This window comes from Haliotis asinina, chromosome 4 (genome assembly GCF_037392515.1).
Source record: "Haliotis asinina isolate JCU_RB_2024 chromosome 4, JCU_Hal_asi_v2, whole genome shotgun sequence".
Lineage (NCBI taxonomy): Eukaryota > Metazoa > Mollusca > Gastropoda > Lepetellida > Haliotidae > Haliotis > Haliotis asinina.
The window spans coordinates 1,278,250-1,302,241 of NC_090283.1; the positions used below are offsets into that span (position 1 = coordinate 1,278,250).

A 23,992-nucleotide genomic window follows, 5' to 3' on the forward strand; every position below is an offset into this window, starting at 1 on the left:
GCTGTATGATATTTCATAGGAGATATCACTATATATCACACGTGCTGCTGCTTGTACTAGCCCTACCAACTGAGATCCTGAGATTTCCTTCAGCAGAGTTACAGCTGTATGATATTTCATAGGAGATATCACTATATATCACACGTGCTGCTGCTTGTACTAGCCCTACCAACTGAGATCCTGAGATTTCCTTCAGCAGAGTTACAGCTGTATGATATTTCATAGGAGATATCACTATATATCACACGTGCTGCTGCTTGTACTAGCCCTACCAACTGAGATCCTGAGATTTCCTTCAGCAGAGTTACAGCTGTATGATATTTCATAGGAGATATCACTATATATCACACGTGCTGCTGCTTGTACTAGCCCTACCAACTGAGATCCTGAGATTTCCTTCAGCAGAGGTACAGCTGTATGATATTTCATAGGAGATATCACTATATATCACACGTGCTGCTGCTTGTACTAGCCCTACCAACTGAGATCCTGAGATTTCCTTCAGCAGAGTTACAGCTGTATGATATTTCATAGGAGATATCACATATATCACACGTGCTGCTGCTTGTACTAGCCCTACCAACTGAGATCCTGAGATTTCCTTCAGCAGAGTTACAGCTGTATGATATTTCATAGGAGATATCACTATATATCACACGTGCTGCTGCTTGTACTAGCCCTACCAACTGAGATCCTGAGATTTCCTTCAGCAGAGTTACAGCTGTATGATATTTCATAGGAGATATCACTATATATCACACGTGCTGCTGCTTGTACTAGCCCTACCAACTGAGATCCTGAGATTTCCTTCAGCAGAGTTACAGCTGTATGATATTTCATAGGAGATATCACTATATATCACACGTGCTGCTGCTTGTACTAGCCCTACCAACTGAGATCCTGAGATTTCCTTCAGCAGAGTTACAGCTGTATGATATTTCATAGGAGATATCACTATATATCACACGTGCTGCTGCTTGTACTAGCCCTACCAACTGAGATCCTGAGATTTCCTTCAGCAGAGTTACAGCTGTATGATATTTCATAGGAGATATCACTATATATCACACGTGCTGCTGCTTGTACTAGCCCTACCAACTGAGATCCTGAGATTTCCTTCAGCAGAGTTACAGCTGTATGATATTTCATAGGAGATATCACTATATATCACACGTGCTCCTGCTTGTACTAGCCCTACCAACTGAGATCCTGAGATTTCCTTCAGCAGAGTTACAGCTGTATGATATTTCATAGGAGATATCACTATATATCACACGTGCTCCTGCTTGTACTAGCCCTACCACCTGAGATCCTGAGATTTCCTTCAGCAGAGTTACAGCTGTATGATATTTCATAGGAGATATCACTATATATCACACGTGCTCCTGCTTGTACTAGCCCTACCAACTGAGATCCTGAGATTTCCTTCAGCAGAGTTACAGCTGTATGATATTTCATAGGAGATATCACTATATATCACACGTGCTGCTGCTTGTACTAGCCCTACCACCTGAGATCCTGAGATTTCCTTCAGCAGAGTTACAGCTGTATGATATTTCATAGGAGATATCACTATATATCACACGTGCTGCTGCTTGTACTAGCCCTACCACCTGAGATCCTGAGATTTCCTTCAGCAGAGTTACAGCTGTATGATATTTCATAGGAGATATCACTATATATCACACGTGCTGCTGCTTGTACTAGCCCTACCACCTGAGATCCTGAGATTTCCTTCAGCAGAGTTACAGCTGTATGATATTTCATAGAAGATATCACTATATATCACACGTGCTGCTGCTTGTACTAGCCCTACCAACTGAGATCCTGAGATTTCCTTCAGCAGAGTTACAGCTGTATGATATTTCATAGGAGATATCACTATATATCACACGTGCTGCTGCTTGTACTAGCCCTACCAACTGAGATCCTGAGATTTCTTTCAGCAGAGTTACAGCTGTATGATATTTCATAGGAGATATCACTATATATCACACGTGCTGCTGCTTGTACTAGCCCTACCACCTGAGATCCTGAGATTTCCTTCAGCAGAGTTACAGCTGTATGATATTTCTAAACAAATCCAGTCTGGATCATACATCCCAGGAAGTAGAACAAAGACGCTTCGAAGCAAAGACGTCAAACAAGAATCTAATAATTTCTAAATAGGGGCTCATTACACAAAAGTAGCAAGTATATTTTCCTGAAGATAAGTGTTTCTTGTTCCGTGTCAAGCACCTAAATGTATCTCTTACCTATAAAGTCCTGCAGTTGGACGTCCATCTGGATGTCCTTCACTGTAGAATCTATCTCCCGGAGACACTCCAGGATCATTGCTCTCACTTCTTCATGTTTACTGATCATCTCCAGGGCGTCTTCTGTGCTTCTGTGGTGAAAAGTAAATATCAGAGAACCAGTTGTAACTCTCCCTAGACAAGCCTCAAAAGAACGTGTGATGTTTTCTTTAAATCGAGTAAAATGACTGTTACTGGTCTCGTTGTCGACCTCAAGGTTGAGGGTGTCCGGTTTGCAGAACCACGTTGTTTCTGATTTATCCTCTTCAGAATAATCTGCCGTCGAATCAAATACACACCTGTATTCTGAAATGAAAACAAATGTTCGACAAAATACCACCGTTCAATATGAAAGATCTAAATTGAAATTGGCTTGAAATGTATGCCATTTTTCACAACAGCAGATTCTCCAGTGTAACACATTACTTTCTTTTGATTGTTACATCTGGTGTAAGATAGATGTGAAAATCACCATCGGTCGAACAGTTAATTCTGTAGTTTGCACGTTAATTCACTTCCTTGAACATTAACCTTTCGAAGATACACCACAAAATTACTCTCATGATGACACGTAAAGAAACGATGCTTTTTGATTTGAGAATGCCTTTTGCGAATTCAATAGTTTATGTATCACGGTTTAGAGTACTACTTTAAATATCCCACTCAATCAGTCCATAAGTAAAACACTGTACCAGGAGATGACAAATTATCAGTAAGCTTACTGAAAATAATAACCACACATTTCTTGCAGTCTTGTTGTTCTTATCTCATGTGTAGTCTCCCGTATGTATATATGATTTCCCTTTGAAAAGATCCCACAAACTATACATTTGACGGTTGTTTAGTCAGTAACACATGTCAATGTTTGCAAATACGACAAGAGTTTTATGGAATACAACGTCTTTATTGTGAAGGGTCACGACGTTTCAAAGTATGTTCTTACTTCTTCATCAGGTGAATCAGGAGATGTTTTTGTGAATGTGTTGTGATGACGTGACTGGTGTATTACATTTTCACTGATTGTTGTTGACTAGCCGTGGCTGATTCATTGATGTGTTGGTGATGTGAATGCTGCAATTGTGAAAGAAGTACCTTGTGTCTATTTGACAAGTAAAACTATAAGTTAGTCTTGTAGTTTTGAACATTCATGAATTGTAGGTGTATACATGTCCTGAGGTACCATGTGACTTAGATATATTTATCTGTTGTATTGGGTTGGTCTTGTCATGTCGTGCCTGAATGGCAATAGACTGATATTTCATGTAAATAATATTTTGACATCATGTATATTCCTGAACAGTATCTGAAATTTGCATCAATTGTGCTCGTGCTTTTTCCACAACACTCGTTTAAATATAGTACTTCATCCAAAACAAATCGTCCACCAAATCGAGGGTAGATGTCGCTACTTTTTCCTTAAGGTTGCAAATTAATGAGTCTGGTTCATGTTTCATATATGGAAGTATGCATTGGTGGACATTTTTTAGGAAACAGTGGCCATTAATTGGAACAAATATGTGGTTTAGTAGAAGCCAGTACAGACATGGTCAAAATAAAGCTGTTGTTTACCTTGGTCTTGATGCCTTGCTGCCTGCCTCGTTCCCGTGAGTCGTACTCTAACTTTAATATCATCCACGGGTAATCTTACTTCGTGCAGAAATGATACGACAGTGCTTCTCACATCAGTGAATTTGTTAAACATGTTGAAAGCGCTAGCCTCTGTGTCATGTCCGAAGAGAAGTATGACCTTTTGTTCAGGATTCCGTAGACTCGCCAGCTTCACACCAGGAGGTCTGTCAAAGTGCTGCATCATGGTACACAAGTGTTCATTAATTCTTCGTGTGAATGTGATTTCATGGTCCCCTGATGGTAGCATACATGTCCATTCTGTGAAATGTATCCAGGAGCATTCTTCCTTGCCAGTGAAATCAACAGTAAAGATGCCATCGTCATCAACAAACACTGGAAGTAGGACATGCAATTAATTAGACATTAATCTTAATGTAAGAAAAAAAATAGTTCATTTCGTATTGCATAAATGTTCATTAATTCTTCGTGTCAGTGTGGTCTGACATTCACCACATTTTCGGAATGCATGTCCATTTTTAAAACATGTCCAAGACCTGTCTTCGTTGTCCGTGAAATTAACTGTAAATACCTCACTGTCATCATTAATGTCTATCAATTAACATTGCAGTGTATTTAATCCAGTGTTTTCACACGGAAATCATAAATAAGTCTCCACAAATATTTTATGTTGGTTGTTTCGATTTTCTTTTGATAATTTTGAGCAAATTTATGTTTCCAAATGCCGAAAGAAACTACCATGAATAGGACGAACAAAGAGAAAACGTTCTACATTGATAACATTCTAAAAACATAGCACGTTTGCACAATAAATCTTTCTAAAAGAAACTAAAAGAAAATGCCCCACACTCCAGACTCAATATGTTCATTATGATTTCCACAGCGTGCTTAACCTAGGTGTTTCAGTATATACAGTTAAAGCCTACCTTTAGGGTTTACTGTGTTAGATGAACCAGGTGTTGGTGTATATTCCTTCCAGCTTGCCATCATTCATAACTGAAAACGAAGGTAGAAAGAAATTATGTGAACAATGCACATACATGCAGAACCTCTTCGACGTCATCTGGTCTGGTTTATTCAAACACATGCTGAAAGATTAAGATGAACTTGAAATGGTTTTAATATTCAGAAGCAATGTATCTATAATGAGTCCTCCTGGGGAGTGCTCAGGGGTCCTTCCAGAATGTGGAACATCATCGACAATACCGCCGAATATGGTGCTGAAATCATGTCGGCAGACCCTTGTGTTGGTGGAGAAATGTTGTTTTCACAGATGAGTCCAGGTGTAACATTTCCCTCGCCGACGTATATATATGCTCGTGGGAGAACGTTATGCAAAGGCCTGTGTCTTGGAGAGGAATCGCTTGGGTGGTGATTCCTTGATGAGTTGGTGTGAAAAGAATAGCACGCCACACAACTCGTTTGGTGATTGATCGGGCCAACTTGACAGTTGTGTACTACAAGGATCAGATTCTTCGACCTGTGGTAATTCCTTTTCTGCAATGTCATGGCTCAGGGTTAACATTCCAACAGGACAATCCCGGCCTCACACGACAAGGGTTGCTATGGATTTCGTCCAACACCACAACGTTGACTTACTCCCATGGCCTGCACATTCAACGGATCTCTCCCCGATAGAGCTTGTTTGAGACGAGATAGATCGACGACTACGCCGTCTTGATCATCCACCAGATAACGACCTTGACCTTGCAACAGAACTGGAGAGAATGTGTCGTGACATACCACAAGCCTTCCTAGCACATTTGATAGGCTCCGTGCGTCACCGATGCACTGCTGTTCTCAATGCCGATGGCGGACGTACCAGTTATTGAGCTTGTGACATGGTCGTTTGACCCCTGTCCCGCCTGTGGACTCGTGGCGCCACTGTGATTGACGTTTTTCAGTTGAAATTTCCCCGTCTTGTTATGGTCTCATGATCGCTTCACTACAGTTTATATGTACCTCTGACATTCCTGTCGTACTTATCAACTTGGATAATAATTTGACAATGCACATTTTTTTTTATGTGGCTAGTATGTGTTGTCACAAAAATGTCGTTTCAGAGAAAAACATGGTGCACCTGTTTTCTGTTCAACAAACACTCTGTAGTAATCAGAGCACAGTTTCAGTAAGCAGAAAGTACAATTATCACAAACTGACTTGAGGGCCTCATCTGAACTGATTTTTTTTAATGTTGAGATATACTGGTTTCATTTTACACACTATTTCGCAATCGCTGAGACGTTCACACAGACGATGTATGTGAAGTATCCATCACTGCAAGTAGAGTCGTCATCAGACCTAGTCTGCCAGAGGAATTCACAGCCCGTGGCCAGTTCAGCTTAGTCGACATGCAGTCCCTACCCTAGTCTGTCAGAGGAACTCACAGCCCCTAGCCAGTTCAGCTTAATCGACTTGCAGTCCCTACCCCAAGGTTTTTTCACGTGGTTTCTAGTGTAGCAGGACAATTTGACCAGGTCTTGTGTGCTACGGCCGTTAATATTAAAGAGAACAGCTGAAATTGCTTACGGACATATTCATGCTGTTTGGCGCCCCACAAATACTGCAAAGTCTGAATTCAGGTAGTCACTAAAGTAACAGAACTCAAATAGATCTGATCATTCTGCACAGTAAACCAAGAGTCAAGGATCGGTTGAACGAGTGATTATGATATCAAAGACATGATTTGAGCTTGGATGAGTGAAAACACCACCATTGATTGGACTGTTGGTATTATGTTTATTCACTTCAGAAAGAATTGTATATAGCTTTTCATCGAATATCAACCCATCACCAACTTCAGCTCTCTTTGAAATTGAGGCCAGAGTTAACATTGGATTGTGACCAACATCAGTGATATCCTCCACAACATGCAGAAAGAGGACGACCTACTTGCAGCGATCAGTTCCCAAACATAGCAGACCAGCATCCGGGAGACAGACCCTGCTGAAGAAGACATTGCTGAAGAAGACGGCATTGTTGGCCATGATGTTGAACATCTGATGGAGGCAATCAACAGGAATATGACATTAGCACACGGACCTATTTGCAAAAGAAATGAGCGGATGGTGAAGCAAAGTAAGATTGTCACAGAAGCTGTCCCTCTGTTTTCGAGGAGCCAGTTCGATTTGTAACCCATAGGAACTCTTAACTGTACCAGAAGTCAGCGCTGAAACTTCAGTATCCGTCGTACTGCTGTCTTTAACAGGAGGCCAGGGTTTCGTGAAGTGTAACGAGCTGGTAGCAAGAGATGTGAAACCAAGAAATATAAATAGTACAAGAACAATCTGTGCAACAGCCGGCCCCATTCAAGTCTCACTTGTCAAAACAACTAATACAAACTCTTTGTTAAAACTGAATCGAGAGGTGTTCACTTCCTTTTTTTGTGTTTCATTTTTTCACCTAAACGTTTCAGTCATTTGGTCAAATCACTGGTCACAAGTTTTAATCATTTCAAATGTCAGCGTGGTAGTCCTTCAAACCACGTTGATTACTTGTACTGACCTGGTCATGGTAGCGTATGAACTCACCCTGGTCATGGTAGCGTATGAACTCACCCTGGTCATGGTAGCGTATGAACTCTCCCTGGTCATGGTAGCGTATGAACTCATCCTGGTCATGGTAGCATATGAACTCATCCTGGTCATGGTAGCGTATGAACTCACCCTGGTCATGGTAGCGTATGAACTCACCCTGGTCATGGTAGCATATGAATTCACCCTGGTCATGGTAGCGTATGAACTCACCCTGGTCATGGTAGCGTATGAACTCACCCTGGTCATGGTAGCATATGAACTCTCCCTGGTCATGGTAGCGTATGAACTCTCCCTGGTCATGGTAGCGTATGAACTCATCCTGGTCATGGTAGCGTATGAACTCTCCCTGGTCATGGTAGCATATGAATTCACCCTGGTCATGGTAGCGTATGAACTCACCCTGTTCGTGGTAGCATATGAACTCACCCTGGTCATGGTAGCGTATGAACTCACCCTGGTCATGGTAGCATATGAGCTCACCCTGGTCGTATTCTCCAATTTCAGTTTGATCAGCTTTTAAAATTCTGTGTTCAACGCCACTGTGTAAAGCAAAGTTGAGACCAAAGTTAAGTATGGGATTGTATCAAGCAGTGTGTAGGGAGATGAATCGCCAAGAATAGCTTTATCCCACAGTACTTGCTCCTGATTTACAGTGATGACATTTGCCTGTCTTGGATGCATTCCAAGCGCTTCTCGTGCTCTCACTTCCATGACATTGTCCAGTGTGATTTTCAGTTCTGTGTAGACCAGGTCAGAGAAGAAATGCACATGTCTGTTCAAATTCACCAGCTTCATTTGGATAAGGAAAACCAAGTGCCCTAAAGTTTTTGGAACATAGTTTTCCCCTTTCTCACTTCCATGAGAAATCCACTCAGACAATAATTAAGTTTATCATCATTGAGATCATCTAGACCAAGCGGAATCACACTAACTCGATGGCCGGATGTATCACCATTAGTATTTTTCCGTTCCTCGAAATTAGCCCAGATTTAGAACAGACGACATGCGCATTCTATACACGTCCATGTTTTCTGTGACACTACCTTCTTGCTCATTTCTGTAACTTCCCGATCAGGTAAGGGTTCACTGAAGCGGGTAGTAGTTTATTTCCTTGCATATTGCATTTCCATCTCATATCACATATCATGTCATTATCACGCGGAAAGAAAGCCAAAAAGTTCACCTTTATGTTTTTTTGTCACTGATATCACTGTACAGAGTAGGATCATTTGTCGGAGTAACTGCATTACTATGAACATTTCAGCTCAAATACATTTGTGAGCACGGAATAAAATCCTCTTCAGACATTCTGCACCAATTTGTTGCTGACGCCTGCAATGGTGGTGAATGTGAAATCATGTTTCTTAGTGAACGTTTGCGCGTACGTGAAAATCATTCATTAGTAACTCATTATATCGTACAGGGCAAACTTAAATTCAAACCGAGAATAACATAGTTATCAATTACTACAATTACTCTGCTCATTGAGGGCCACATTGCATTACCAAAACAGCCCTTATCGTGGTCAGATGTATCAGATGACACGTGCTGTACGTGACATAGAAGCAATACGAAATTTTCAAAGACCTAAAGTGTCAAAATAAAACTTTTACTACGTGAAAGCGCAACAATGATTTTTTTATCACTATTTTAATTTATTTTTCATGTACATGCAGCCATTTAATTATGTAATGCTATTTATGATGCAAAGTGGTTTGTGCCTAGAATCCATCGTGATGTTGCCCTCGGGCATTACATGATCACCCAGACGGAATTAAACTTTTAAGGATGCCACTAAGCACTAAGCGCGACCACGACCGCGACAGTTTGGGTCCGATCATTCGCTTTTCAGGTACCCATTGTAAACAGCTGGGTGGACTGAGTGCAATGTGCACGGAATGCCTAGGTGATCTAACCTATACATAAACCTTACCAGAAAATCTTCATAAAGGGAACTTCCATAAAATCGTCAGTTTAAAGAACAGAAAAAAACAGACTAGTTGTTGTGAAGACTCATTTTCCGGAATATGATTTTGAAAAACAAAGTTGTTCATCAGTCCCTATTAATGGCTTTCTAGGGCTTAGAAATTATGTTTCGAGACTAGTCTTTGTCTTTCATATTTTAGACTTGTCTTTGCTCTGTTTTGCTGGTTCACAAGTGGTCTCTTACATCATTTTGTCATGGTAAATTCTTATCCATAACAATAAACCTTACTAGACAATCTTCTTAAACAGATGTTCCATAAGATCTGCAGACTGGTTGTTGTCAAGACTCATTTTCCGGAATATAATTTTGAAAAGTAAAATTGTTCATCATTCCCTATTAATGCCTTTCTAGGACTTACAAATTGTGTTTCGGAACTAATCTTTGTCTGTCATAATCGTGTTTGATATTAATCTTACTCAACTGACTAAACAAAAGTAAGCATATATTGAGAAGAATACAAGAGTTCACTATTCAGACGAATGGATATCTGACAATATAGTGTGCAGTATATACATATATCTAGTATGCTGGTGCATGCACGTCTAGAAATATGAGCAATAAATATATACATGCACTTATAACATAAAGGTAAAGGACAGGGACACTAATAAAGTTTCACAGGAAGCTCGCTCCTCTATCTATATTTGCACCAAGTTTGTGTAAATTTACTGAAGTGAACGTTTACAGTCCCTGCTATTTAAAATCAGAAATCAGACATGAACATCTTACCTTTGTTGTACATCCAATTGAAAACCTGAAGACATGTGAACAGTTTACCGTTGTTATACATGCAATGTGAAATCTGAAGACATGTGAACAACTTACCTTTGTTGTACATGCAAGGTAAAATCTGGAGACATGAGAACAGCTTAACTTTGCTACACATGCAATGCTGGTAACACCGCCTAGTCCGCCTGCTCGCTATCTGAAGTACAAGGTACAACGGCCCAACCTGTGTCCTGGCGCGTGTGTAATCAACAAAGAGGGCTGCATACGCTGAATTGAATGTGTTTTTTTTAATGCAGGTCAGGTGCGCTCTCTATATTTAGGTCGCCTCCGTTATCATCTGACTGAACGATGACTCACAACAGGTCCAAAACTGCCAAGAATTAAGTACAGTCGAACCTCGCTTACTCGGACCCCCCATATCCCGGTCCTCCTGCCTATTTTTGAGTTAAACGAAACTTACGTTAAGTAACTGTACTGGCTCAATCAGATACCACGCTTCCGGTCCTGTACGGATAATTTTCAAACTATTGCCATACATTTCCAGTGTAAAGATGATCCGGTTATCCGGAGGGACAGATCTGCACACATGTGCATGTATGTGTATGTGTCACGTCGATACCGTTTACCGAACAACTAGGTGTATTCATTCTTAATTACTCGGAAGACATTGGATGTACTTGAAACACCAGGGACACGTGTCAGTCAGGTTGTTAGTTATTATTGGGGGCGTGTGAGAACATCCCATCAGTAGCGAAGACACATGTTATGTAGGATTGTGGGTAACTACACTAGAATTGTCGTATATTTATGACGCTTATAAATCGACCCCTACTATATATCACGATGCAAGTTAAAATAGGCTGCCACGTGATCTAAGTCCTCTAAACCTGTCCGGAAGTTTAGGCAGAATAAATTCACTGTCATATGTTTCCAGGGCAAGAATGCATCCGGTAATATTAAAGATGTAGAGGTCTAGTAAATACAACACAGTTACGCATATGCAACTCTTAATTATATTTTGATGGAATGACTTCAGATTGTTCTGTGGTGACGGTTAGCCAACAGTATCCAGCATAATCCAGTTGAAATCGCTAAGCAGACGCGCTGATATTCCTGATGCATGTCATCAACATATCCCAGCTCTGTAATCTGATGCTCATGATGTCAATCACGCGATTGTCAAGTCCAGACTGGATTACATAGATGTCAAACAGGTGCGATTGCATTTGACACTAATCATTTATATCACTGACTGCCATTTATGGAAAAGCTTTTACATGTCTATCATAAAACAAACTTTTACCAGGTTCCAGATTCTTTCATCTTGTATCAAACATTTTGAGCAAGAGTGTTGTGACCGCTTGTTGTCACGCTAGGGAGAGAATGGTCGACTGCACCTCAACGTGCCTGAAATACCAAAGGCTGGAAGTGCAGGAATATTTCTGCACACAAAGGGAAAGACGACCGGTGGAAAGCTGATACCACATCTCTTGTCATGTATTTTTTGTGGATTCCTACAAACATAACACAGACTGCGTGTTACGCTTGTGTTCAGTGCTGAAGGCAAAATGTTGGATAGGACCAGGCTATTTGACCGTTCTCGATCTACATCAGATCACCAGTATAGCTGACATTTATGTTAATGATATATTGTTTTATGCGTCATTATTAGCTGTAGATCCTGCACTTGGATTAAAATAATCATCAAAAAGGGTCCGCAGAGACGTCTTTGTATCAGTTGTATGCCCCACAGACGTTACCAATGGCGAGGTTCAACAATTCATGGGTTGTTGTCGCCAAACTGCGATCCCTAAATAATTTGTAACAGTTCCGTTAATTGTTAGGGTATGTAGACAGATTCGGGCTATAAAATTCTGACTTTCATATTCTGTCTCCAACTGTCTGTGGCATTTAAAGTGAAATATTTCCTGAAGTTGTCACGTGGAAGTATGGTGCCAAAAACTGAGAAATGGGATTAAATATCCATTTTTCTGAGTGTTCAAAATGCTGTAAAACATCAGTCGAAACCAATTGACAATATACACGTGTTGGAATATACTACGATCGTAACTACATTTTTAACTTCCTGCAACATGACTGATGTACTTGGATGACCTGGTGTCTCCTGAAGTTTCAAAGGTCCTGGGACACAGTGACTGAATTCACATTTCCAAATCAAATGCATACAGGTTTTAATAGCCTTTGTTGAAATACATAAACACATACCAGTTTGTCTTCTAAACCCATGCATTGTGATAAATTCTTATCGTGCTAATATTCCAGAACATGTCAATAACACATTGCTTACATAATCATTCTCAAGTACTCAAATATGAGTGACAAGTACTCATATATGTGTGACAAGTACTCATATATGTGTAATTGATGGATTGATGCTTTCTGTAAGTCGTGTTTGATATATGAGTATATCAAACAGTGTTATACTGTAAACTAACAACTTCGAGTATCACCATGTGCCCAAAGTACTGTAACATCTACATATCGGTTACACGATATAATGAAATCGAATTGCTCACACAACTAACGAGAATGCATCACACATGTTGTGGATTAAATGCATTATAAGATCATTGGTAGGAAGCATGTAACTTCTTCTGCCTGTTCGTGCATCTGTATTAAAGTACATCACTGTCAGGAACACCAATAATGTTCTGAATATGTTCTACCATTGACAAGTGTCCACCCATACAAGCCAGATGATAGACACCAAAACCATCACGGTCAGCTAGTGTCAGGTCCGCCCCTCTGTTTACGAGTAGGTCAAACACTTCCTGGCGTCCACATACTGCTGCCATCATTGCCGGTGTCCTCTGAGACTGTCCTCTACTATTGATGTCAACATGTTCCTTTGACAGAATGTCTTCAACAATATCTTTGTTTCCTCCGATACAGGCCATGTGAAGTACGGTGTTTCCGTCTTTGTCCTGTTTTTTCATGTCACATTTGTTATTCGTAAATACATCAAATATATCCCTTTGTCCATTCTTTGCTGCACACATTACAGGTGTCATTTGGTTTTGTCCAGGACTGTCGATATTAATGAGACCCTCTGTCACAATGCACTTTACTATGTCAATGTGACCCCGAGAACAGCTTGTATGAAAGATATTGTTTCCATCGCGACAGGTCTTGTGTATGTCACACTGTTTACTCACTAGCAGCTGAAATACGTGTGTATGGCCAGACTCAGCAGCTAGCATCACTGGAGTCTTCCCCATACTGTCCTCTCCATCCACAGAAACAATGTTTTTCTTGAGGATGTGTTGCACCATGTCAACATTTCCTTTAACACATGCCATGTGCAGGATATTTTTCCCGTTCTCCTGCACTATTGGCAAGATGTAGTCCTTACTCACAAGCAGTTCAAAGACTTTTACATGACCAAAGTTGATTGCAAACATCAGTGGAGTCTTTCCGTTAAGTCCCCTGCTGTTAATATCAACATTGACGTTGGAGAGGATATGCTTCACAATCTCCACATTTCCTCCGATACAGGCAATGTGAAGGATGTTGTTTCCATCTGAATCAACAGTTGTAAGATCACTTCCGTTCTTCACAAGTAAGTCAAACACTTTCCGATGTCAAACACTTTCCGATGTCCAAATGTCAACAGTTGTAAGATCACTTCCGTTCTTCACAAGTAAGTCAAACACTTTCCGATGTCAAACACTTTCCGATGTCCAAATCTTGCTGCCGCCATCACTGCTGTCCTGTTACAGTGACCTGCTATGTTGACATCAACTGTTTCCCTAGACAGAATATATCTCACTATCTTGACAGAAGCCACGTGAAGGACAGTGTAACCGTCATCATTTGTTAGTGACAGGTCACCACCTCGTTTCACAAGGAGGTGAACTAGTTTTCGGCGTCCACACTCAGCAGCTATCATGACTGGTGTCCAGCCACACTTTCCTCTGCTGTTTATGTCCACCAGTTCGTGAGATAAAATTTGTCTGACTTGAGCAAGGGTCCCCCTTCTGCAGGCATCATGCAACATTGTGTCCTCTCGGCGGCTATCATCTAGATTTGCGGCTGAAACTACACAGAAATTAAAGAACCTTACCTGTAACCTTATAGTCATAGAGGAGCAATTGCTTCGTTCATTGTAACTGACACTACATCTACTAACGTTTCAGTTCAGTATCACAACGCCCAGACTAAGAGAGAGTGGACAGCTGCAGCCATAGAAGAATATATCCAAACTCTACTGACACAAACAGAAATACGAAAAGCATGAACATCTTTTCTGTTCTTTTTCACCATCCAAGGTTATATCCTGAGGGTATATGATTTTGTTGGAATTGGTTTCAGTGAAGTGATAGCACATCTTGCATGAACGTATTAATTGTGCACGTTTACAAGATACTAATTGAACTAGCCCGCTATGCTTTTGTTATCAGGATTACTGAGTGCCAGTAACATGTCTTGAATGTTGGCCTCATTACATGTGTTTTTGTCCGTTTATGAGAAAAGTTTCCTGTCCACTAGAACAATCAGTATAAAACATGTTAGGATTATTCTACACAAGCATGAAATTTATGTTACTGCTGTTTAAGAAATACAGTTCGTTCTACCACCATGTATAGTGTAATAAAGCACACTTTCGCCCTGAACTATTATAGTTAAAGCATAAAGTTTCTTTCTAAGATGCCCTATTTAATAATGTCTTAGCCTAATTTCGATTACTGTATGACATAAAACAAACGACGGTGTCTGTGACCTAAATTAAGAATCCTCGCACAGGGCTAACTGACGCGCTGTTCTCTTGGCGTGAAACAAATGATGAACAGTTTGGTGACGGTTTATGTTCGGGTTAAATATCTCATCTAGGTCATTTTAATTACATATGTGAGTCCCTTAAACCATACAAGGCAATATGACCGTCTCATTTCTACTAACAACGAAAGTTTAGATCAGTACAATTAGCCGAAGGTGACTAGTCATGCGACATTCTTCGACTGCATTGTGGGAATGTAAACACTGAAAACATTACCGTGTCTTTGTACAATTTTGAGTCGAACTATAAGAAATTTTATCCTTCGGAAAACATAAACGTAATGTTTCCACCAGTGATGTTAGCTGTGTGATGCAACTGCAAACCAAGAACTGGCATCTATCGTGATGTGTGACGTAATGCAAAAAAAAGTTCGATTACGAGGGGGCAGACTGGAATGGCGCAGTGACGTCAACACATTGTGACGTAATGCAAAAAGAGCACATTATCTTCTGATAAAGTATTGTCGGCGCCTTTGATCGCCTTTCAGACCTTCGTATTATAATTTTGGTCATGTGACAAGGATTGTTTACCTTACAATACTATTGCGCTATGGGCCATATAGCCTGAAATATGGAAGAAACCTTACTGATCGTACCTGGAAGTAGTGTCTGGCCAACCTCAGGGTCAGGCTGACCTGAAAACATCAATAATAACAAGGAAAATATATTATATGCTGCAGTTCTACACCGTCCATGCAGACACACATATTCTGTGTTCAAACGTTCCATTAGTATAATACTGAACATATCCAAGCACGTGTATGATGAAAGATGGCGCTACTGCTGTTAATATATGATTGTAAGCTGTATTTACTCATCCCTCTTTTTATGTCTGAAAACAAAATTGGAGACAATCTCATAAAATGAATATATTATTTATGTTAAGTGAAGCATAGATCTGAAATGTAATTAATGTTCTTACTACAATGCTGAATTAATGTACCAATTGATGATCTTTACTTCATGAAAACGTAAAACGTATCGCTACCTTGATTTTATATTGAGTTTTTCTTAATGAAACAACGTTTTCGGAATGATTTTGTTTTCATGAAATATTTCACCTTTGTCAAGTGCTATATCTTACTTACCTCAGGTAGACACTTACTGCAATCACAATGACGACACTTGCTGTGACAGCTATTGACAAGGACATAGCTAGCACTGATTTATCTGATGGAGGTTGTGTGGTGGGAGTCTTCCTTCGCTGGGTGCTGGGAGTACCTGCTGTGGATACAAAGTAGCGTGATTTATCATGACACCAAAAGGGACATACTGTGGTCTATCATTACACTAATACGAACACACTGTGATGTACCATGACACTAATACGGACAGGCTGTGATTTTTGATGATATCAATAACAACACACTGTGATCTGTCATGGCACTAATAAGAATACATTGCTACAACATCTTCATTCTATATCAACAGTGCAAATGTTGAAGCTATTACACATCCACTATCATGATGTGACATACCGTGATTCGTTATGACACCAATAATTGCTTCCTGCTAATATCTTAAAAACTAGTAAGGACATTATGCCATTCAGCATGACAACTAAAAACAACACTGCAACAAAATCTTCATTTTATGACAACATTGCGAATGTTGAACCTATGACATATCCTCTACCTGACGTTGTGTCTTCTTTGGGAGTCACAGTTGTTTTGTCGGGAACTGAGGCAAGAAAAGAATGAAAATTAACATGAGACAAAATGAACAATGGTCTGAGTGTTTGTCAAGAAGTGAGCACCTCATTTGGACACACTTTGCAAACAGAACCAGTCAAGAAATACTTTTCCAATATTGCAAAAAACGTCCCAAGTGTGACAGCTAGGACAATAACATATGACTTGTTGACACAATGATATGTTCTTATATATATCAGTCAGGTCGAATATATCTCAGATGTATCAACTGCTAACACATACGCTTTGGCTCGAACCTATAAACAAGAAGAGAAACTATGACCACATTCCATGGTGTTATGCTCACCAGTGTCACAGAAAGGGCCAACAAAGTTGTCAATACAGCCGAGGGTGCAGTGCCACCCAGATTGTATCACCTATTGCAGCACGGCTCCCTTGGGAGCTGCATTCGCCGCCTTACACGCGCATCCTGCACGTCATTGGATAGCGGGACCCTTGCGCGTCACGTAGAATTTTTCCGTTTCTTTTTTGGCAAATTTATAGCCCAGCAATTAAGGTTTCCGTGATTTTAGGCCTTCTGAATTTCTTCCACAGGAGTCTCGGTGGAAGACTTTTCTTCCACCCAGCCTCCGGTGGAAGTCGCTCGCGCCATTGTATTTTGGAAGCCTTTTACTTTGTGATATCTATGCATGTTATACATGGTTGGAAACCCGATCCAACGCTCTCTCCAAAAATGCAAACGTGATTCTAATGGTGCCCCTGGTAACCAGTCCAGATTGAATCTCCGACATGATGGTTTGTGTAATTTTGTTGAACTTCAATTCTTCTATATCACAGTAGTCATCATGCCACCATAGTCCGGTCATGATCTAATGGCAACCACTCTTACGATTCACCTTAGAAAATGCATTTCTATACTGCGTTTGAAAGCCAGTTAAAGCGTGTGTCAGACAGTGTATAAAACGCACACGTTGCGCATTTAGTGGTGGAGCTACATGGGTTTTCATGTGCGAAATGCAACAAATACCGCAGGTGATATAGATTGGCGGAATTTACATAAATCTGTTCACCGGCTATACCGGCGTCGTTAATATTTACAACTACAAAGCATTTGCAAGGGGATTCATGTGGGATTCTGGAAATGTGCAACATGCTGGTGTGCAACATTAGACATTCGCTCTACACAGGAATCAATATACGTGACAGAGCTAAAGTTGCAACGAACTGGAATAAAGCCATAGAAGCAACGCCTGTGGTCTTAATATATAAACTTTTACGGTGGTGGAAAGCCCTTGAAAGTGCGGTTCTGCCAAGGTGTAATGTGCATTCGAGTCGCGTCTGAGAGTCAAGCAATGCGCGCCATTATGTAAATGCATTTGCGCCAATGGCGGGTAAAGTAGTCGGGGATCCGGCGCTCGTCTCCCGTCAGTGTTACGGCAGCTATAATTTCACGATCCACCATCCAAAATTTAATGTTTAACATGCATCTGAAAGCCCTTGAAAGTGCGGCTCTGCCAAATTATAACGGGCGTTCGAGCAACATGAGATAATCAGGCAATGCGCGTCATTACGTAACTGTTCTTGTGCGACTGGTAGGTAAAAACGGAGATCTGGCGCGTACCTTCCGCCAGCTATTATTTCATTATCCTTCATCCAAAATGAAAGATTTAAAATGCATCGGAAAGCCCTTGAAAGTGCGGTTGTGCCAAGGTGTGACGTATATTCGTGTCACCTCAGACAGTCAAGCCATGCGCGTCATTATGCAACTGCTGATGGCGGTTAAAGTCGGGGGTCTGGCGCACGTCTCCCGTCAGTGTTACGGCACCTATAATTTCACGATCAATCATCCAACATTTAATGTTTCAAACGCACCTGAAAGCCCTTGAAAGTGCGTCTATGCCAGGTTATAATATGCATTCAAGGAACGTCTTTTAATCAAGGAATGCGCGGCATTATGTAACTGTACTTGTGCGTGTGGCTGGTAGAATTGGGGATCTGGCGCGCATCTTTCCTCAGCTGTTACTTCAGCATCAGAAACCAATGGTGTAAAAGGGGTCGGTAATACCTTGACAATGTGGATGTGCCAAGGTATACTGTGCATTCGAATAAACGTTCCCTTATGTAACGACGCGCATCAAACAGACAAGATGGCGCCATGCTCTGACAACTGTAACTTATCACAAAGGCCGCCTCTGTCTGGCCACTTAGTTACTGAGTTGCGTTCGCAACTCCTTATCATCATTATTTTCATAACTTCTTTCAGATCTGTCCGCATGGACTGATTGTATATACTACGAGTACACGTTCTTCTCTACCTTCCTGTAAACTTAATTACTACGTGATTAGCTGCATATCACTCGTCTGTGTTCACATCTTCGTACCCTGGAGATGCTATTTATCAGCAATTGTAATTTCGTCACCTGCCTTGCTCTCTTATGGTTATAATCACTCAGCTTGGGTCACTTCCTTTTGACATGCCGCTACTTTGTGATTTTAAACCTCGTCGCCCCACTGACTTCAACTTTGCGTATAAAATTCCTTTGGCATGTGCAATTCACACCTTTTGGCATGCTCTTGCCCCTCCAAATGGACATCACGCATGGAATGGAGATGGACAATTTCCAGTTTCCTCCTCCCCCGTAGAAACATCCGGCTTGGCCACGTGAACTTCATCTAAACCATCCCATTGGTTGTCTGACCGCGACATGGTAATATAAGGGAATGCATGTCACTGCAATTTCATCATCACAGACCAAGTGTCTTAGTGGATCACTACCAGTCAGCGCTGGCAATCACCATTGGCAAGTGAACTTTACTTTTATTTCTTCTCGTTTGTTCTTAATTTCTGCATTTTTCAGTCATTTACGTTGCTCACTTTATCAAACTGATACTCAACATTACTAGGTTTATTCCCTAAATAGACATATCGTATAAGCAGTTTATTTCTTAATTTGTTCAAGACTGTGACATCCAGACCAATCATTCCCAGAAAGTAAGTGTCCCAGCACTATCATCAAGTATGCCTTCCACAAACATTTCGGTCGTTTGTCAAAAGTGTAAAACATATTACAAAGGCATCGCGCATTTAAAGCAATGTTATCCTGGTAGCTCTACTCCTGGTCTACACGCCATACACGCCCAAAATCGCCGCCGTAGCGAGTCCTATACTGCTACACAGCTGGTGTCAATGTCGGCTCTACTGGCATTTTGTGGCACATACAGTGTCAACAAAAATCAAATCCCTGATTACATCAGGGTACTTAAACACTTTGGCCACACAATTCAAGGAGAGGACGCATCTGCAGCCTCTCCTTCAACTAGTAATCCAATGCCGAGTACCAGTGCTGGTTTAACTGGGTCTACCAGAAGTGGTACTCGGTATAATTACAAACAAAACACAGTCAGGGCTAATCTTACAAACACTGGCTTATACGATAGGTTCCCTGAAAGTGAGCCGACACTTTCAGGGTTTTATCAATATTTAACCAATATTCTTAAAAAAGCAGGGCGTAATGCTGGTGACACGTGTCGCCGCGTTTCTAAGTTTTTCTATTATATCCAAAAACATGTTTTCCCAAATAGTAATATGGCTTGTATCAACTTTGATATATTTGAGCATGTAGATGAAATTCATTATTTTAACACGGTCCTTTCACAAAATGGGGTATCTGCAGGTGGCATTAAAAATTACATGTCAGCTGTCAAATCCTTTCTCAGTTACTGTCAAACGTATGTTCAAATGTCCCCAAGGGTTTTCGATAATTTGCGTAGGTTTACAAGTGCTACGCATTGTTCATATACAGGTGTCTCTAGCCAGTATAAACGCGAAGAGGTCCGTAAATCTGTTACAGAATTCAGAGATGAAACCAAACAACCGCCGCCCATTTCCGTTGTTCAAAAGGGGTACACCGATCCTGCAACCAGACAAGAGGTGAGGGACATCCTGGACCGGGCCAAGGCAGATCAACTTCCATCTGAGGACGATCAGCGCCTGGTGATGCGGTACTTGTCTTGTGGGATAATTCAACTTGGACATGCCCAAAGACCTTCAGTGCCGTCGTGTATGAAGTTGGCAGATTTCAATAAGGCACGGTGTGTTGCCGGGAGGTACCAACTTTCTTTCATGGACCACAAGACGTCCATGAGCTTCCTGGTCACCCTAAGCTTGTCCAAAGAGGATTACGACATGTTCAGGGATTACCGTCAATATGTACGTGGTGACATGCCTGAAGATGCTCTACCGGACAAATCGCCTTTCTTCAGGAGAGTGGACGGCACTGAAGTGGGGAATATGTGTCTCGAGTTGGCCCGCTATCAGAGGACAAGAGGTTTCCTTAAACCCAACTTCGAAAACGAACGGAGGACATTTACGGCCACGGATGTTCGGAAAGCTTTGGAGACTGAAGTGGCAAGGCAGCATCCCGATGATGCTGCAAAACGTAAGATGGCCAGTGACTATCTTGCACATGGCCAAAAGACTGTCAGTAGGTACTACGCTAAGAAGACTCCCTTACAGGCTGCTAGTGAGTGTGCTTTTGTGCAAGATGTTATCCAACAAGCAGCGGGTACATCAAACGCTGAGGAATCTGCATCGGCGTCAGTTCCAACAGATTCCTCCAGCCAGCTCCAGCCCCAGACCCACCCCCTTGAAGGTAGGGGGAAGGGAAAAGGGAAAAGCAAAGGAAAAGGCAAGCTCATAAAGCCCAAAAGGTGAGAAACAAGTAGATGAAAGTGAAAGTAGACCGGAAAGTTGATAAAGCCAAACCCGTAGGATAGAAGTAGTAGGTTATAGCCTGTAATTCCATAACCTTATGTCAGTTTCGACCCATTAGGTTTATACAGCAGTAGTAAAGGGGTTCGCTGTTCGAACTTGCTGTTGTGGGAATGGTGCAGGAAAAGCTACATGACACTAGACCAGAGAGTAGATCAAACCAAAACCGTAGGATAGAAGTAGTAGGTTATAGCCTGTAATTCCATAACCTAATGTCAGTTTCGACCCATTAGGTTTATACAGCAGTAGTAAAGGGGTTCGCTGTTCGAACTTGCTGTTGTGGGAATGGTGCAGGAGAAGAAAAATGGCACTCTTAAATGAGCAACCTCCACGTGGTGAGTGCTGGTTAACACAAATAGCTCATAATGTATTTGGTTCAGTTATACAATTCTTTATGTATCTAATGTGTTATGTCTTTTTCAGATATATTTTTCTATATCCATTCTGCGCTACATAAGTCAAATTTCAAATGCAATGCAATGTTTCGTTCATGTGGTTTCGCAAAAGTCTATTTCATGATATATTTGGTTCAAACATACAATTCTTTATATATCTAACATACTATATCTTTTTCAGCTATATTTTCTTTCTACCAAAGATGCTAGGCATGTCCGTAGGTGATGCCGCTTGTCCGTTCCGTCGCAACGGCGCCGGTAGCGGAAGTAGACTTTCGTTCTAATTTCGTTATCCCTCATTGGATTTCTAATATCTATGATTCATTTGAAAGGTCTCTTCATGGGGTTTCTGGCGATGCATAACATGCAAGTCTGCAATGCTGTGCACAGCTGCAACCGTCTGCATATAGTGCCGCTTTTCTATCCGGCTTGACTTCCGCCGCCGACTCATGTCGACCCCACCAATAACCCCTTATAATATCTCTCTCCTTTCGAAGATCGCTATCATCTACAGTGCATGTGAAAGCCCATGCAAATGGGCTTCAAGACGATGTAAGACAAGCCCATGTGCACTGGCATGGCAAGCTACATACGTCTGCGTGTCATGCCGCGTGTCCCGTGCGTCGCCAACACCATCAGTGCGTTATTTCTTGGTTAATCATGTGTACATGTCTGATGCGACTTTCAGTATCTTATATTCATTAGAAAGAGCATTTCAATTCGCTTCTGGTGGTGTATGGCATGTGCATGTGCGACGTTGAGCAAAGATGCTAGGCATGTCCGTAGGTAATGCAGCTTGTCCGTTCCGTCGCAACGGCGCCGGTAGCGGAAGTAGACTTTCGTTCTAATTTCGTTATCCCTCATTGGATTTCTAATATCTATGATTCATTTGAAAGGTCTCTTCATGGGGTTTCTGGCGATGCATAACATGCAAGTCTGCAATGCTGTGCACAGCTGCAACCGTCTGCATATAGTGCCGCTTTTCTATCCGGCTTGACTTCCGCCGCCGACTCATGTCGACCCCACCAATAACCCCTTATAATATCTCTCTCCTTTCGAAGATCGCTATCATCTACAGTGCATGTGAAAGCCCATGCAAATGGGCTTCAAGACGATGTAAGACAAGCCCATGTGCACTGGCATGGCAAGCTACATACGTCTGCGTGTCATGCCGCGTGTCCCGTGCGTCGCCAACACCATCAGTGCGTTATTTCTTGGTTAATCATGTGTACATGTCTGATGCGACTTTCAGTATCTTATATTCATTAGAAAGAGCATTTCAATTCGCTTCTGGTGGTGTATGGCATGTGCATGTGCGACGTTGAGCAAAGATGCTAGGCATGTCCGTAGGTAATGCAGCTTGTCCGTTCCGTCGCAACGGCGCCGGTAGCGGAAGTAGACTTTCGTTCTAATTTCGTTATCCCTCATTGGATTTCTAATATCTATGATTCATTTGAAAGGTCTCTTCATGGGGTTTCTGGCGATGCATAACATGCAAGTCTGCAATGCTGTGCACAGCTGCAACCGTCTGCATATAGTGCCGCTTTTCTATCCGGCTTGACTTCCGCCGCCGACTCATGTCGACCCCACCAATAACCCCTTATAATATCTCTCTCCTTTCGAAGATCGCTATCATCTACAGTGCATGTGAAAGCCCATGCAAATGGGCTTCAAGACGATGTAAGACAAGCCCATGTGCACTGGCATGGCAAGCTACATACGTCTGCGTGTCATGCCGCGTGTCCCGTGCGTCGCCAACACCATCAGTGCGTTATTTCTTGGTTAATCATGTGTACATGTCTGATGCGACTTTCAGTATCTTATATTCATTAGAAAGAGCATTTCAATTCGCTTCTGGTGGTGTATGGCATGTGCATGTGCGACGTTGAGCAAAGATGCTAGGCATGTCCGTAGGTAATGCCGCTTGTCCGTTCCGTCGCAACGGCGCCGGTAGCGGAAGTAGACTTTCGTTCTAATTTCGTTATCCCTCATTGGATTTCTAATATCTATGATTCATTTGAAAGGTCTCTTCATGGGGTTTCTGGCGATGCATAACATGCAAGTCTGCAATGCTGTGCACAGCTGCAACCGTCTGCATATAGTGCCGCTTTTCTATCCGGCTTGACTTCCGCCGCCGACTCATGTCGACCCCACCAATAACCCCTTATAATATCTCTCTCCTTTCGAAGATCGCTATCATCTACAGTGCATGTGAAAGCCCATGCAAATGTTCTTCAAGACGAT

The 23,992-nt window shown here is 41.6% G+C and overlaps 1 protein-coding gene and 1 long non-coding RNA gene across 2 annotated transcripts in view; both read right to left on the reverse strand.

Annotated features, from left to right (window-relative positions):
- LOC137280699 (receptor-interacting serine/threonine-protein kinase 4-like) overlaps nucleotides 1-10,379 on the reverse strand; it is a 35,624-nt gene extending 25,245 nt beyond the window's left edge. Inside the window, exons 1-4 of the mRNA XM_067811914.1 lie at nucleotides 10,230-10,379; nucleotides 4,808-4,877; nucleotides 3,864-4,256; nucleotides 2,256-2,600 (exon numbers count right to left, since the gene is read on the reverse strand). Of these exons, the coding sequence (XP_067668015.1) occupies nucleotides 2,256-2,600; nucleotides 3,864-4,256; nucleotides 4,808-4,871 (802 nt within the window). The 5' untranslated portion in view covers nucleotides 4,872-4,877; nucleotides 10,230-10,379. The remainder of the gene's footprint in view (nucleotides 1-2,255; nucleotides 2,601-3,863; nucleotides 4,257-4,807; nucleotides 4,878-10,229) is intronic.
- Nucleotides 10,380-13,468: 3,089 nt separating this feature from the next.
- Nucleotides 13,469-16,058, reverse strand: LOC137280712 (uncharacterized). The gene is made up of 3 exons (XR_010956710.1): nucleotides 16,019-16,058; nucleotides 15,527-15,565; nucleotides 13,469-14,192 (listed from the first exon to the last, which is right to left on the reverse strand). It is a non-coding gene; the product is annotated as an uncharacterized lncRNA (long non-coding RNA).
- Between the last annotated feature and the right edge of the window lie 7,934 nt (nucleotides 16,059-23,992).